This window comes from Mauremys reevesii, linkage group 5, assembly GCF_016161935.1.
Source record: "Mauremys reevesii isolate NIE-2019 linkage group 5, ASM1616193v1, whole genome shotgun sequence".
Lineage (NCBI taxonomy): Eukaryota > Metazoa > Chordata > Testudines > Geoemydidae > Mauremys > Mauremys reevesii.
The window spans coordinates 136,977,528-136,995,043 of NC_052627.1; the positions used below are offsets into that span (position 1 = coordinate 136,977,528).

General features: G+C 51.5%; 1 protein-coding gene across 2 annotated transcripts in view; it reads right to left on the minus strand.

Moving 5' to 3' along the window:
• Nucleotides 1-1,883: 1,883 nt before the first annotated feature.
• The window catches only part of C5H20orf27 (chromosome 5 C20orf27 homolog), a 163,992-nt gene continuing 148,359 nt past the window's right edge, over nucleotides 1,884-17,516 (minus strand). For both annotated transcript variants that reach the window (XM_039540921.1, XM_039540920.1), the window contains 2 exons: nucleotides 15,793-15,915; nucleotides 1,884-3,305 (listed from right to left, as the gene is read on the minus strand). In XM_039540921.1, the coding sequence (XP_039396855.1) occupies nucleotides 3,205-3,305; nucleotides 15,793-15,915 (224 nt within the window). In that variant the 3' untranslated portion in view covers nucleotides 1,884-3,204. The remainder of the gene's footprint in view (nucleotides 3,306-15,792; nucleotides 15,916-17,516) is intronic.

Genomic DNA, 17,516 nt, shown 5'->3' on the forward strand with positions numbered 1-17,516 from the left:
ACCAGCCCACACTGCCACTCGGTAGGACTCGTGCTGCTTTGATTTCAAGGCTCATTGTGTCATTTCAATTCTATTCCCTTTTCAGCTAGAAAATTGGTGCCAACCAAGCCTAGTTCCCGTCGACCGCACTTAGTGGTCACATGTTCTCTGACCGTTTGCCAACTCAAGGCTGCTCACTGAACGCTCACGCCCACTAGGGGTGGTTGGCTCACCTCTGGCACATGGTAACATTTCTATTCCATGATTGGACGAGACGCATTTTTGGCACAGGAGCGTAACACCCAGCACATGTGTCCATGACACTTTGGGGGTGTCCAGCTCCGAGTCTGATCTCAGGAACTAGATCATGTCTCATCCCAACCTAGGATCCCCTCGCCATGCCAGCTTTGCTCCTGGCCAAGGACCGTGGTTCCTGGGCATGTCCTCACTAAGCAGGTGTCTCGAATCCCCCTTCCACACAGCCCGGATAACATTAAATGGAAAAGCTTTATGGCACGTTGCGCACAAGCCCAGGCAGATCACCCCACAAACAGCTTGATCTTCAGCACGTGTGTAGAGCAGCACTGGAGATGAATGTCCTGTTCATTTGGCAGCCATGTCAGTTGGCCATAAAGCAGAGGACGCAGACAAGCATCTCTGCAGCCCAGAGACAGGGTCAGGTGGGACGTGACATATTTGAAGCCCTGCCCCCTTCATTAAACTACCCAACCCCATTGGTCCTGGGACTTTAACATGGCCGCGACTAAGCTAAAGGACGCTCCTTCTGCGCCACACCGTACTTCTGAGCTCAGGTTTCCTACCCAAACCGTCACAGCCAGGGGTGGCCGTGCTAAAAGCCCCGAGCGAGCACATTCCAGGTTCTAACACTCGACCCGCCTTAGACAAGAAGAGGCTGTTGACCTGGCCACCGGGATTCTTCCCCGTGGTTGTGACGGAATCCCTGCTCCTCACATTCTCCAGGCTCGGGTTCCCACCAGGTGAGGTCCTACTCCACAAGGTCAGCGGGAAAGGGCCCGGTCCTTGGGTTTTCCCTTGGAGAAGGCACAGAATCTTGAAAGTGCTCCCAGCACACATTGCTCATCCGAGTTTCAGATCACTGAGGTTGTTTGGGCCAGGGTGGTGCTGGTCGGAGAGGGTCCCCGTGCGGAAGGGTTTTGCTATGACGAGGATGTAGCCGTGAGGTTCTGATCACTCCTCTCCAGCACTACGTGTCAAATTGCATCTTCGTAGCAAGCCCATCCCTGTGGTACCTAACTCTGAGCAGCTGGCCACTATCCCTCAAGCAACTCTCTCTCTGAATGAATCTCAAGTGAACGGCATCTCTGAAAACGGGAACACGAATGCCCCCTCCCCCAACAAACCCCTCTTTAACTCTCATTTGCTGTGATGCCAACAATAACCTTAACACATGACATAGCTGGTGTGTTGCACAACCGCTGACTGTCCTGCTGGCCTTGTGCTCACATCCTGTCTGGCTCCACCAGGTCTCTCTTGTCTTATACTTAGACTGAGTTCTTTGGGGCAGGGACTGGCTTTTCTTCTGGGTTGTCCAGCGCCTGGCACACTGAGATCCGGGTCCGTGACTGGGGCTCCAAGAGGCCATGGCTAGCCAAAGATTAACTAATAATCCAGACCTCCGGGAAGTGGAAGGGAAGCTCTGGAGGCTGCTGTGCAGAAGCGCCTGCTGCAGCTCTCACAAAGGAGTCTAACTTAGAACAGAAAGATTTTGCAAGACGTTACAAAAAATGACTTTCCCCAGTATACAACAGAGAGAAGAATCGAGAGCCTGTTAGTGAAAGCAGGCCCCGCACTGTGCAGACATGAATTAGCTCCAAGACAAATGCACGCTGGAGAAAGTGTTACTCCAAACAAACCAAGTTCTGTTTTGTTTCAACTGAAGTTTATTTTCTTCCTTTATATAGATATTTTTTGTACTTAAAAACCCCACACATACACATATAGAGAGAGAGGCACATAAATCCTTCTGTTGCTTTCAGAACTGAACCACTATTCCTGGTCCTTGTACCATGTGTCTTAAAAAACAAAAACCACCAGACAACATTTAAGAAATGAAAATTCAGGCTGGGATTTTCAAAGGTGTCTATGAGGGTGAAGCACCCAACTCCCAGTGGAACCGAGCCCCCAACTCTCCTAAATGCCTTCAAACAACCCAACCTAAAGGGAAAATTCTGCCTTCAGGTACATGCACCCAACCCTACTGCTTTTAGAGAGAGTTAAATCTGCACAGCTGAAGGCAGAATGCACCCTTACGAGACAGATTCTGCTCTCAGTCAGCAATGGTGTAAACTTGGAGTGAACTCCCCGAAAGCCAATGGAATCAATCTGGAGTCACCCACTGGGGGAAAGTGGAGTTAATTCCAGATTTGCAACTGGGATCAGAATCCAGCCCAGAGCGTTTAAACATGCATCACGAAAGATCATGAAAAATAAAATAAAATAAAATAAAATAAAATCGCAGCAGCAGCAGAAAGAGAGAACAAGACACCGTATGGCTTGCAACAAGGGATTGCTTCTGAATCTCAGGAAGGCAACAGATGCCTGGTTTTTGGAAATACTCCTGAGACTAAACACAAACTAAACAGCCAAAGCATATGAAGCTACCGCACCCCACCCGGTGTATTTACCAACCCCACCACTGGAGATGGTAGAAAACATCAGCTGTTCAGTTTTTAAATGGCAGCTGTAGAAACTTTGGACAAAGTCACACGCAACAATGAGATCACTGAAGAGAAGGAAAAAATAACCAACATTTAAGGATAAGAAATACTATTCTGATATGAGAGATGCCCAGTAGGTGACACTTGCTCAGGAGGTCGGGCATCCACTCAGATGCCAGCATGTACAGCCCCGTGCGCGCGCACACAGAGTTTAGTTTTAAGGCTGAAAAGATGACGAGAACCTTGACCCAATCCGTGATGGCCCTGGCTTTGCTCTCAGCTCTGAGCCAGAGTCATAAGCCGCCACCTGCTCTTCATAAAACCCTTTACAACTAGTGGCCTACAACAGTTTGGTTTGCTATTAGGGGAAGGGGGGTGAAAGCACAGTGCCCAGACCTCACAAGACAAGCTCCATTGGTGACCACAAAACTAGAGCGTTCAGAATCCTGCAGCCAGTGAACTATTTGTTTTTCTTACATTTCAAGCTTAAATTTAAAACCTAAAAGGAGGCGGCGGTCCTCAGCGGCTAGTCGAACCCGTGCCACTCGCTCTGCTCCGAATCGTACTCCAGCTCCGCCCCGACGCACCGGACCCCCTCCAGCAGCATGGGTGTGCCGTGGTGGCGATCTGCAAGACAGAATGGCCTTTGCTTACCCAGCAATCCAGGGACGGAGATCGCCGGATGCTCACTGATACCCGGCGACGCTAGCTTAGGCATGGATCGTGGAAATGCTGGGGGCCAATCGTATCTTCCCAGGAGGGAGGGATCTAGATCCTTCCAGTGAGAGCACAGCTGGTATCGTTCACATGCATCTTTCTGTCGCTTTCCGGACAAGGAGTTTCTGACTATCTGTAACTCTGTCAGGCCCCATGGTGCTGTGCACTTTACCTAGCAAGAGACAGCCCCCACCCCTGCCCCAAAATGTTTACAGTTTAAAGAGACAAAATGTGGGGGGAGGAGGAGTGACTTGCCCCCAGTCACACAGGAGGGACAGAACCCAGGTGTCCTGCCTTCGAAACCCAGCATCCTTCATGCGGGTGTCACTCAGGCCTGCTTGGGGTGGCGCTCTGCCGCCCTCTAGTGGCCCCTAGACCAGAGACTGAGGAGTCTGCTACAGCCTTGGCTAAGAGCCGGGGGTCTTTTAGCTCATGCAGTGGACCGAGTAGAGGTTCATACACAAAGCTTCAGAGCTTCCAGGTTTGATCCCACCTGCCGCCGCCAGGTTTGTTGGCGTTACACTGGCACCTGGGAAACTGAGCAAGTGAAACCTGATTCGTGGGGAGAGTGTGGTTTTTACTGAGACTGTTTCCAACAGTTTTTATTAACACCTGTTTAATGCAATCTGGCCGATTCAGGAAGGTATTCAGGATGGGTTATAATATTAAACCCGTGCGTAGTTCCACTGACGTCAATGAGGCTTACTCACATGCCTACGTCCCTGCCTGAATCGGAGCCATGCCTGGGTGGCAAGATCTCTAGTGAAGATTGAGGCATCCGGCCCTTCATTTAATAGCTCCTACTTCAACATCTGAATCATCTCAAGACTTATCCATCAATGAGGATGGTTAGAAATACCAGGAATGTCAAACCTTACATACAAAACAATCACAACACATGTTCCCAGATCTTCCTTGTACCATACAGCAAAAGGGTACAGACACAATATTCTGCAATGTCACAAGTTCAGTTGCAGGGAGTATTTTAGGAGAGTCTCATCTTTTACGCAGATTTTTCCCCATTAAAATTTCCAATTAACAAAACTGACAAAGATCACATCCTCTCACTTCCCTAATTGCAAATTAATATTAAATTGCAAGCTCTCTGTCACATTCCAGGTCAGGGGGAAAAAAAAGGAAAGATACCACGATTGCAGAGTCTGCATGGCTTTCTGATAAATTAATTATACTGAATGTAATTTCACTGCCAACAGAACACTAATGATGAGTAAGGGCGAAATGAGTAATAATGCATTTGGAAGCAGAGGTGAATAAGAGAGAGTTGTGTGTGAAATAGGGGCGAGACCATCTTTGATCATTAAATCTGATCGGTTCTTCTGAATTCTGAGACATACACAGGAACTTAATGGCAGAGAAATTACTGTTGATCCACAAGATATTATCCGTTTCTACTCCACGCTGATTAGGCCTCATCTAGAGTATTCAGGTTTCAGGGTGGCAGCCGTGTTAGTCTGTATCTGCAAAAAGAACAGGAGTACTGGTGGCACCTTAGAGACTAACATTTATTTGAGCAAAACCTTACGCTCAAATAAATATGTTAGTCTCTAAGGTGCTACAAGTACTCCTGTTCTTTTAACTAGAGTATTGTGTCCCGTTCTGGGCGCCACATTTCAGGGAAGATGTGGACAAACTGGAGAAAGTCCGGAGAAGAGCAACAAAAATGAGGAAAGGTCTAGAAAACATGAGCTATGAGAGAAGATTGAAAAAATTGGGTTTGTTTAGTCTGAAGAAGAGAAGACTGAGAGTGGACATGATCATTTTGAAGTACATAAAAGGTTGTTACAAGGAGGAGGGTGAAAAAAAATTTCTCCTTAACCTCTGTAGATAGGACAAGAAGCAATTGGCTTAAATTGCAGCAAGGGCGGTTTAGGACACTAGGAAAAACTTCCTACCTGTCCAGGTGGTTAAGCACTGGAAAAAATTGCCCAGGAGGGTATATTGTATATATTTATGCCTGCATCTGTAATTTTCACTCCATGAATCTGAAGAAGTGGGTTTTTTACCCACGAAAGCTTATGCCCAAATAAATCTGTGAGTCTTTAAGGTGCCACCGGACTCCTCGTTTTTGTGGATACAGACTAACACGGCTGCCCCTGATACTTGACCCCAGGAGGCTGTGGAATCTCCATCATTGGAATTTGAAAGAACAGGTTAGACAAAAACCTATCAGGGATGGTGTAGTTATTATAGTCCTGTCTTGAGTGCAGGGGACTGGACAAGATGACCTTGTGAGGTCCCTTCCAGTCCTACACATCTATGATTCAAAGAAGCAAATTAAAAAGCTAATTACATTACCAGAAGGAGAGATGTAAAGAGAGGTAACAAAGTACTGTTAAAACCCTATTCTAATTAACATTTCCAATTAGCCAACAAAAAAAATAATTATACAGAATCCCACATTTGCTCACAAATTACTATGCTCTGCGAGAGAGGCTGGATCAGGGTTCACTCAGCTCATAATTACTTCGGATTCTGCTTAAAGGATCTACTAGTTATGTGGAAGATGGGGTGGGCAGCAGGATGGCAAATATCACCAATGACAATATTATTTAGATTCACAGATTCCAAGGCAGAGGGGGACCATCGTGATCATTTAGTCTGACCCCCCAAATAACACACACCACAGATCTGCCCCACAATTATTCCTAGAGCAGATTTTTAGAAAAGCATCCCATCCTGATTTAAAAATGGCAAGTGATGGAGAATCCACCATGACCCTTGGGAAATTGTTCCCGTGGTCAGGGCCGCCCAGAGGATTCAAGGGGCCTGGGGTCTTCGGTGGCAGGGGGGCCCCGCTGCCGAAGACCTGGCACTTCGGCGGCAGGTCCCGGGGCGGAAGGACCCCCCGCCGCCGAATTGTCGCCAAAGACCTGGAGCAGAAGAAGCTCCGGGGGCCCGGGCCCCGCGAGAGTTTTCCGGGGCCCCAGGAGCAAGTGAAGGACCCTGTTCCAGGGGCCCCGAAAAACTCGTGGGGGCCCCTGTGGGGCCCGGGGAAAATTGCCCCACTTGGCCCCCCCCTCTGGGCGGCCCTGCCCATGGTTAATGATCTCACCATTGAAACTTCATGCCTTATTTAGGAAACAGAGCAGAGAAAACTAAGGACCGAACCAGGCCGGCTGAAACGCAATGGAAGATCAAATGCAAGGCTGATAAATGCAAGGCAACGTGCACTGGAAGGAATAATCTGAACTTACATGCCAAAATCAGCTGCATTAACTCAGTGAAAGGATCTTGGTGCCAATGTGAACAACTGAATGATAAGAGTTGTGCAAAGAATGACTCCAAGTTATGAACACCAGAGTTACGAACTGACCTGTCAACCACACACCTCGTTTGGAACCAGAAGTACGCAATCAGGCAGCAGCAGAGACTTTACAGATCATAGCCTATCAGGGTTGGAAGGGACCTCAGGAGGTATCTAGTCCAACCCCCTGCTCAAAGCAGGACCAAGCCCTAGACAGATTTTTGCCCCAATCCCTAAATGGCCCCCTCAAGGATTGAACTCAAAAACCCTAAATACTGTACAGCACAGGACTGTGTTAAACTTCTACAAAAATAAAGGGAAAGTTAAAAAAAAAAAAGAGATTTGACAAGACAAGGAAATTGTTTCTGTGCTTGTTTTAGTTAAATTAAGATGGTTGAAAGCAGCATTTTTCTTCTGCATAGTAAAGTTTCAAAGCTGTGTTAAGTCAATGTTCAGCTATAAACTTTCGAAAGAATCACCATAACTAGGACCCTACCAAATTCACAGCCGTGAAAAACGCGTCATGGACTGTGAAATCCGGTCTCTCCCCACGTGAAATCTGGTATTTTGTGTGCTTTTATCCTGTTCTATGCAGATTTCACGGGGGAGACCAGCATTTCTCAAATTGGGGGTCCCAACCCAAAAGAGGGTCGGGGGTGTGTGTGTGTCACAATGTTATTGTAGTGGGGTCGCGGTATTGCCACCCCTAATTCCGCGCTGCCTTCAGAGCTGGGTGGCCAGAGAGCGGCGGCTGTTGGCCGGGTGCCCAGCTCTGAAGGCAGCACCCTGCCAGCAGCAGCACAGAAATAAGGGTGGCAATATCATACCATGCCACCCTTACTTCTGCACTGCTGCCTTCAGCGTTGGGTCAGGACCCCTACAGTTACAACACTGTGAAATTTCAGATTGAAATAGCTGAAATCATGAAATTTACGATTTTTAAAACGTTATGACCATGAAATTGACCAAAATGGAATGTGAACTTGGTAGGGCCCAAGCCATAACCTTTTGTTCAGTTATGAACAAGCTCCGTTCTCGAGGCTGTTTCAATTCACTGGCAATTTTTATAAGTCCAAAAAATGAGTTTCAGGTGGAACAAACTGTTTCATTTCAATTTGACCAATTTAACATTTTCAATTTTTATAACAAGAAAAAGTCATTTCAACCTGCGATCAAGAGCCAGTGTGGACGCTGGACCACAGCTCAGGAGACCCGGGCTCTATTCCTGGCTCTGCCTCTGGTTTGCTGGCTGACCTTGGGCAAGTCACTTTGCCTCTCTTTCCCCATCTGTAAAATGGGGATGATGCTACTGACCTCAGGCGCTTTGAATTCTACAGCTGATCTGAGCTAGGTGTTATCTCCATAGTAGCTGCACACACACGAGGCATGCAATTGAGAATGCGTTTTTGCACATGCATGTTTGAACAGACAGACAAACGGGCCCTTATTCCCCAAACAACCTGACTGGGTTGGCCAACTAAGCCTTTCACGGGACACCAACTCCCAGGACACACTGGCTAATTCCCACCCCACGTTTAGACAGGGTGGATAAAAAACAATGATTCGGGGAGGGGGAAAATTAGGGAGGGTTTGCTTTAAATTTGACATTTTTTATGTTATTTAAATTATAAGAAGTTTTTCTTTTTAAAAATACACATATTTAAAATGAAATCTGAACTTAACACAAAATATGTCAAGGGCCTAAGTTTATTATAATATCTTAACATATTTAACTACAAAATATAAATGCTGAATCCATGAACCTCTATCAAAAACTGAGAGTTAAAGGCTGCTTTTCTATATAAAGAATCAGGGGGAAACATATAACTTCCTCCCGGGGGGAAGGGATAGCTCAGTGGTTTGAGCATTGGCCTGCTAAACCCAGGGTTGTGAGTTCAATCCTTGAGGGGGGCACTTAGGGATCTGGGGCAAAAAGTGGTCCTGCTAGTGAAGGCAGGGGGCTGGACTCCATGACCTTTCAAGGTCGCTCTTGGAGATTGGTATATCTCCAATTATTATTTATTATTATTCAGGTCAAGCTCTACAAATCTGGCACAATAGCTTCTGTACTGCACTCAGGGCTTGTTTTGTTTAGTAACAATACATTTTATAGGCTGGTCTGGGTTTATTTGAAGTCCAGTTACCATTCCAATGCAGCTTGACACAAATCATGGCCATTGCTAGTAAATGAGCAACATGCCGTCCACCATTTTCTAACGTACTAAAAATGTGCAGTGAATGAACACGAATCTGAAAATATTAAGCTATATACAGTAATTGCTTAACTAGTTACAGTGCACCATCCCAGGTAGCAAAAAGCTACCAGTCTAGTGTAAAGATTCTCTTTAGTGTAAATGAAGATGTTTTAATGGTTGTATCAAGCAATGAGAATGCACCTGTCTTTAGAAAATAACTGAAGTACCAATGGAAAAGTTGATTAAAATCGATTATTTAAATCCAGGCTTTCCCATTGGTGATTTAAAGCACCTGGATTTAAATCAGTCTCCCTTGTACTTAGAATACACCCCAAAAAGTAAAATTATCCCTCGGGTGACTGGCTTGTCTCCTGGGGGCTGTCCCAGTTCCTAGCCCAGCCACCAGGGGAGCTGTTCTAGGAGGAAAAGTCCATTTTTGACCTTCAGAAGGCAAAACTGGTCAGCAGACAGGTTGGTTTGGGTTAGGTCCATCTCTGTGCTTCTGTGAACCTTCCCGCCCACCCCGCAATTCTCTGCTCCCCACACCAACCTCCTTCCTGACTGTGCCAGGAATCGCAGGACGGCCAGTCACTGCCCTGCAGCAAAATCAGCTCCGAACCACTGCAGGACTCCAGTTTTCCTGGGGCTTTTATTGCAGTTTTGAAGTTTTATTAAAAACCACATTTCAGTGACTCTGCTGCTCAATCTTTGCTTCCATCTGCCGGGCAAGGGGGCAGGCTGCTTTGCTATCACTGTTAATGGCCCCCTCACCTTGCTTCAGCTTAATCTCCAGTTCATTAACTCCATTCGCTCGCAGGCGCCGGAGAAAACAAATTTCCTGCGCAGTGTGATGTTAACAGAGGCAGGATGTTATTTCGAGGGCTGATGCTTGTGAAGAATGGCTTCATATTGGACCCTCTGCAAGGGAACCTCCAACCTGGCTCCTTAGAATTGTCCAGCCCTGATTCCACAAAGCACGTACTTAACTTTAAGCACGTGCTTAAATCCTTTGCTGAATCGGGGCCATGGTCTCCTTGTGCTATAAAGCCACTAGCCCGGGAGAGGTTCCTTGGGGACCCTGGGCCGGCGCCTCGGGGCCCGATCTCATTGATGCTGCAGCAAAGGGAGTCACTGCAGCCGATGTCATTCAGAGCAGAGCCTGGCATAGCTGGGACACAGGCTTAGGCAAGGACCTTGCCGGTCTCCCTCCACAGCCTTATTTTCTCCTTCAGGAGCCCTCCCTAGCGGGCGGCGTATCTGCTGCAGGGACCCCCAAACCAGAACCACCTTCCATTGCTTCCCAGGCACCACAGCAGCACACCCCCACCCCCCCCATGCTGCCACCCAACCCTCCCCCATGGGTGAGCGGGGGCTCCAGCCTGTGGGGTAAGACCCAGCGTTCTGGGAATCCCCTGACCCCAGCCCTTCCCAGTCACTGCGAGGGGCCCCAAGAACAGCTCCCGTGGGATGGGGGAGGAAAGTCAGCCCTCCTCTGCCCCACCGCGATGCCAGACTCGGGTCCCCGGGCAGATGACCTAAATAAACTGCATTTTGGAGGCTGCGCTCCGCTAACTGAATTCATCTTTGCAAATTCCATGGGCTGCTAACGAGCCCACAGAAGAGCTGCATTCCTGCACGCGTGACACGGGCAGGGAGGTTACTACCCCCGCCAGACAGGCAGCCCCGTCGCTCGCCGTTCGGCAAGTCCAGGGGCAAGACCGCTGCCAAGGGCGTACAGCGTCTCACGGGGAGCTGGTGCCCAGCCGCTTGCACCCCGCTGGCCTCGGACGACGCACTGATCCCAGCACAGGCACTGCCACAGAGAGGGGATCCAGAGTTTCGCCCAGCTAGCAGCCCTGGGGCTACTGAACGGGATCCACCCCTCAGAATATAAGGGAGGCGTCCAGCAGTGGTTACAGAGCCTCAGAAGCTCACATGGGGTTTCGCAGCAGCAGCAGACGCGGAGGATGTGACAGGCAGCGTCGGGCCCGTTAATAGGATGTGCCCAAAGCCGGGTAATTATTCCAAGGGAAAGGAGAGATTATACAGAATCAGCTCCAAAGCCGCCCTGCTGCGTATCGTAATGCGGTTAAGGGTTAATTAAACCCGGGAGAGAGCGAAGGATGAATCCTCTACAGAGCCAGCAGGTGGCAGCAAGGAGTTGAGACAGATTTGGAAAACCCCATCTGAGGGGGCTGCTAGGGCCTCACGGATCCTAGAGCCTGCCTAACACTAACTACTCGTCCCTCTCCTTATGGGCACCCATCACCGTGGTCTCCGGGCACGTCCCATTCGCTGAAGAGGAAACGACTGGCTGTGGTGGGCACAGATGGCTGAACAAGTTCTCCTCTTGTTGGAAAAAGACAAGCGGGTAAGTCCATTCCCCACCTTCCAAATGGGGAAACTGAGGCACGGGAAGGTTTCCTGCAGTGCCAGTGCACCAGTGGCACAGCCAGGGACAAATCCCAGGTCTACTGACTCCTGGTTTTCTGTCGACTGGATCACACTGTCACTCCTGTGTCATAGGTAAGTTTGAGTTCTGAGTGGAGTCCAGTATTTTTTTAGCACCAAATTCAGTTTGGGATTCATTAATGATCTGGAGGATGGTGTGGACTGCACCCTCAGCAAGTTTGCAGATGACACAACACTGGGAGGCGTGGTAGATTCGCTGGAGGGTAGGGATAGGATACAGAGGGACCTAGACACATTAGAGGACTGGGCCAAAAGACACCTGATGAGGTTCAACAAGGACAAGTGCAGAGTCCTGCACTTAGGATGGAAGAATCCCGTTCACTGTTACAGGCTGGGGACCGAGTGGCTAGGCAGCAGTTCTGCAGAAAAGGACTTAGGGGTTACAGTGGACGAGAAGCTGGATATGAGTCAGCAGTGTGCCCTTGTTGCCAAGAAGGCTAACGGCATTTTGGGCTGTATAAGTAGGGGCATTGCCAGCAGATCAAGGGACGTGATCATTCCCCTCTATTCAACATTGGTGAGGCCTCATCTGCAGTACTGTGTCCAGTTTTGGGCCCCACACTACAAGAAGGATGTGGAAAAACTGGAAAGAGTCCAGCGGAGGGCAACAAAAATGATGAGGGGGCTGGAGCACATGACTTATGAGGAGAGGCTGAGGGAACTGGGATTGTTTAGTCTGCAGAAGAGAAGAATGAGGGGGGATTTGATAGCTGCCTTCAGCTACCTGAAAGGGGGTTCCAAAGAGGATGGAGCTCGGCTGTTCTCAGTGGTGGCAGATGACAGAACAAGGAGCAATGATCTCAAGTTGCAGTGGGGGAGGTCTAGGTTGGATATTAGGAAACACTATTTCACTAGGAGGGTGGTGAAGCACTGGAATGGGTTATCTAGGGAGGTGGTGGAATCTCCTTCCTTAGAGGTTTTTAAGGTCAGACTTGACAAAGCCCTGGCTGGGATGATTTAGTTGGGGATTGGCCCTGCTTTGAGCAGGGGGTTGGACTAGATACCTCCTGAGGTCCCTTCCAACCCTGATATTCTATGACTTAAGCCACAGGTCTGGTACAGGGAGCGACTCTCAGAGAATGCAGCAGCTCTTCACTCCCTCAGCATCTGAGCTACGCTCATTGAATGCCAAGTGTCATTCCTTGCCCTCTGATCAGGTCAGACCCCGATCTCCGTCACACTGGTGTAAACCCAGCCTGCCACTCCCGAGTTACTCCGGATTCACACCAGTTCACCGAGATGCCAACAGGGCCTGTGATTACAATCACAGCACACGCTCAGCCTGAGTGTGTCTGGGTGTCTGCTTAACCCGCAGGTATAATACACACCTCCATTTAAGTCACTGCGGGCTTTGGTCTACACACTTGCCTGGGCCTCCCACGTGCTGATCCTACGGCTATTACCTCCGCTCTTTGAGAGGCTGGGGGAGGCCATTTTAAGCAGCCCCAGTTCATCTCCATCAGCTCCTGCCCAAGAGCTCTGCCAACCCCACTTTTGCTGCATTGCCTGGGCAGAGCCGCCCATTTTGATCTGCCAGGGAACGGCAGAGACGTCGTGGCCCATCGAACGCTGCAGCGAGGAGTTGCATGACGCAGGGCTGCGTCTGCGCTGGAAGCCGGCCGTTTCAACTGAAACTTCTGCAGCTCTTCTCACTGTAGATCTAAATTGGACTGGGTGCCCGTGCCCCAAGCAACGGCAGCGCCTTATCACTCGCAGACGCAAGCGCTGCCTTCCAGGAAGAGGTACAGATCCAGCTGTTCCCGAGCCAGCTGAGAGCAACCAGAGGCACAACAAGCCCTGCCTTGCTGAGCCATTGTAAGGAGCTGAGCCAAAGGCCACTGAAGTCAGCGGAGCTGCACGTTGACTGCCCGAGGCTTTGGATCAGGCCTTAAATGTCCTGGCTCCTCATTCTCTCTCTCCCCATCCGAGACGGTTATCACTCCGTTGCCAGGCAGCGTCGGCTGTGATGCCAAATGTCAGTTGCGGGTGCCAGGGGATTTCGGTCTCAAGCTTGAAAAGCTGTTTTGTCCACTGCCGTCCTTCAAGCCTAATTTCTCAGCAATTTTTTTTTTATCATCAGGGTCGGTGGAACGCCGCCAGCATGTCCGAGCTCTGCTGGGATGAATCACCCCTTACGCCGCAGCGGGGCTGATAAGAAGCTCAGGGAATTAAGGGGGCACGGTCAGGTTAAACATCAGCCTGGAAACAAGTTCTGTGTCTCCAAGTGGTGTTACTAATAATAACGGGGAGATTAGTAACATCAGGGGAAAGAATCTTTTAAAATCCAGGCCTCCATCCCGCAAACCCTTCAGCACGTGCTTCAGCCGCATCAGGGCTGCGTAACGGGCTTGGAGTCATGCCTGTGTTTGCAAGATCGGTGCCTTAGTCTGCTTTCTGCATATTGCTCAGCTTGGACAGCATAGCCGGGCCGATCAGTTTCACTTATGGGAGGACACGGACCCGCCCCAGCAGCCCGTGCGGGTGGGGAACAAAAACGCTGCCACATGACGAGCCAAAAGCGATTCCACCCAGCCACTGGCCGAGTCAGCGGGGTGCTGCCGGCTCAGGTTGAATGCGACACACAGGGCAGGCGGGTAGTGATCAATCTATTGGGGGTCGATTTATCGTGTCTAGTGTAGATGCGATAAAATCAATCCCCGACCGCGCTCCCCGTCGACTCCAGAACTCCAGCTCGCGAGAGGCGGAAGCAGAGTTGACGGGGGAGCAGCAGCGGTTGACTCGCCGCCGTCCTCATGGCCAGGCAAGTGGACCTAAGATACGCCGACTTCAGTTACACGAATGGCGTAGCTGAAGTCAGCGTATCCTAGGTCGACCACCCCCGCTAGCGTAGACCTGGGCACAGCAACAGCAGACGACATGAGAGTCAGTGCCCGCAGGGAGCTGCAGGAAGGGCAGATCTCTGGCCTGTGTTATGTAGGGAGTCGGACTAGGCCATCAGCCTTGGAATCTGTGAATCAAGGGGTAGCCCTTTCTGGACAGAAACACCAACAGACTCTGCATATTAGTTAGGGGACTCCCTGAACCCATGGGGCTCCCCCTGCACTGTACCAGCTAGGAGGTAGGCAGGAGACGGGGTCTGCTTAATGGGAAACAACTTACAGCAACTTACCTCAAACAGTTCAAAGAATCTCAGGGTTGGAAGGGACCTCAGGAGGTATCTAGTCCAGTCCCCTGCTCAAAGCAGGACCAACACCAACTAAATCATCCCAGCCAGCAGGGCTTTGGGGCGGAGCACGGAGCTGGAGCTGGAGCACGGACCCACAGGTTTTTGCCTGGAGCCGGAGTGGAGCAATTCAAAAATTAGATTGCTCCAAATCCCTGCCAGCCAGGGCTTTGTCAAGCCAGGCCTTAAAAACCTCTAAGGAAGGAGATTCCACCTCCTCCCTCGGGAACCCTTCCAGTGCTTCACCACCCTCCTAGTGAAATAGGGTTTCCTAATATCCAACCTAAACCTCCCCCACTGCAACTTGAGACCATTGCTCCTTGTTCTGTCATCTGCCACCACTGAGAACAGCCGAGCTCCATCCCAGCTCTCTCCTCAGGAGGGGAGTCAGAAGGGACGGTTGCAAACGCCACGAAGGGGCTGGGCAGCGTCTCCACCCACACACCTGCCCCGTGAGCACGGCTGAAAGTGGGAGACTCGGCCCCTGACGCCCTCTTACCCAGCCGGGGGGGGCAGCTCCCTGGGGTCATCGCCCTGCTTGCGAAGCAACTTCGCTCTGCGGCCCTGGAGCCAGCAGACCTATGAAACATCCACAGCCAAACCCAGATCACCTGGGGGGGGCCTGCTGGGTCACCAAGCCCGGCCCCTTCTCTCACAGGCAATCCCACACACCAGCCCGATCACATGCCAAGCAAGCTCCATCTTCAAACTAGTGAGACTGTATCTCCCCCTCGCCCGCTGCCACTGCTCTGACCGTGCATTAATCCCTCCCCCAGCCCCACCGCGTGTTCCCCACACTCTTTGCATTGCCAGCCTGAATTTACTCCTGGCCAGTTTCTCCCCATTGGCTCTTGGGCCACCACTGTCCCTTAGCTTCACTAGCTCTTCTCCCTCCATGTTTCCCTGCCCCCAGGGGATTTACAGCGCAATCAGATCCCCTCTCAGCCTGCGTTTTGCCAAGCTTTTCCAGCGTGCTGTCCTAAGACAGGCCCTCCATTCCCCGGGCCACCCTAGCAGCCCTCCTCTGCCCCGTGCCAATCCAAATGCCTCTTTCTGGAACATGGGTAACCAGAATTGTGCACAGGATTCCAGGGGAGATCTTCCCAGTGCTCTGGCTGATCTCTCTACTGGAAACACCTTGCCCGCTGCGTCCTAAAGCCCCTAGGAGCGGGCCGCAGCCGCTGATCAGGCTGCAGTCACTCACCAGGGCTGGATTCTAGGCGGCCCGCGCAGTGAAAGGCTCCGGATCCCGTTTCCAGCGCAGTTTAGAGGGATACCTACCCATTACCCGGGCTTGAACGACCACTTTGACGCAGGCACCATCGTGGGTCTCGCTGGACAGCATCATCTCTTCTTTCAGGACCCCTTCTTTGTGCGCGGTGTACTCGCACTTAACGCTGTAGCCTGGAATGGAGAAGGAATTAAAGCCAAGAGTCAATAGCCAAGCCCCTGGAAGGCAGCGTCGTGCAGGGGTTAGAGCTGGGAGATCTGGCCCACTCCTGACCTTGCCATTGGTCACGGCAGCGCCACCTCTGGGTGCCTCAACATCCCCCCCAGTCCATACGCACCTAGCCCCGCCTTGCGACAGGGCTGTACAGCCCTCGGACAGAGCCGCCCATTCCCACACGGTGCCTGGGGCAGCCAGCAGGCAATGGATAGAGCATGGGACTGGACCCCAGCAGACCTGGGCTCTACCACTGGCTTGCTGAAGCGACTTTCCCAAGGTCACCCAGTGCCTCAGTTTCCCTATCTATGAAATGGGGATAAAGATGTTTTCCCGTAAAGCCCTTGGCGACCGGCCCCCGGACACTCTCTCGGAGCCAGGTGATAACGCAGGGAAGGGGTTAGGGTTGGCGCGGTTACAGATCCCCCTCACTTCCCAGGGCTGGAGAGTCAGCGTGCTCAGGAAACACCTGCTCTAGAGCGCTACCGAGCACCAGCCGGTGCTTCGGATCGGTCCCGTCCATCCCGGAGCGCGGGAGCTTTGCAGCGATGCCAAGCTCTGGGCAGGGAGATGCTCACTTTGCTCCCTGCAGCCAGGCTTGGGAAGCGTCCCTCTACTGCGCCCCTGCCCAGCAGCCCTGCCATGAACAGTGGCCCGTGCCAGGAGGCCATTCCCCCCAGCAAGCTGACGGTTCGGCTCGCAGCGCCTCAGCGCAGCCGTCCGTGCGGGGCTGGGGACCCGGGGCTGATCTGCACAGATCTGGGGCTTTAATCCATCCGAGGAGAGCAGGTAACATTTCCCAGACGCCTGATGGACCGAGCGACCTCTGCTAGGTGCGTCTGTGCTGAGGCAGAGCCGGTGGCATGAACCATCTCTAACCAGGAGAGCCAGGGAGGTGACTAGATTCGCCGTCTTTGACAGCAAAGCCAGTCAGAGCTGACAACCCACCCACTCCTCTAACCCAAGGCCCCACGAGCAGCCATGGGGAGGCGAGGAATTGCAACAGGAAACGGCTTCGGGGAATTCACACCGGAGCCTGAGCTGAGCGATCGCTGTAGGTGGGACTCGCCGGTGCTGAATCCCACTGTATCGAGCAAGTGTAACAACCCGGCCCGGGGTCCTCAGTGGGGTTCGGACCACGGCCCTTCAGCACCGCTGGGCAGCCTGCTCGAGCTGAAGGAGCAACTCCTCCGGCTGGCAGCACTAGTGGGCTTTTATCTGCTGTGGACACCGCATGCGCTTCGCCAGTGTGACTAAAAGGGAGACACTCGCAGGGCCTGCTCAGCCCTAGGCGAAAGGTGCTTTGAGCCCCTGCTGTGCTCAAGGGGGTGCAGAGCCGGGGCCCGGACATGCTGCAACTGCTAAGGGAGCACACGCTGCCCTCGTTTAGGGTCTGAGCTGCAGCAGCACCCGGAGACTCCAATCTGGATCCGGGTCGCACTGTGCTGGGTGCTCTGCAGCCACACGGCCCCTGCCTGGGGGGAGAGGGGGAGGTTCGGGTTGAGAAAGGTGCAGGAGCTGCTGCTCCTGTATATGCCTCAAGGCCCCTTAGCACACGGCC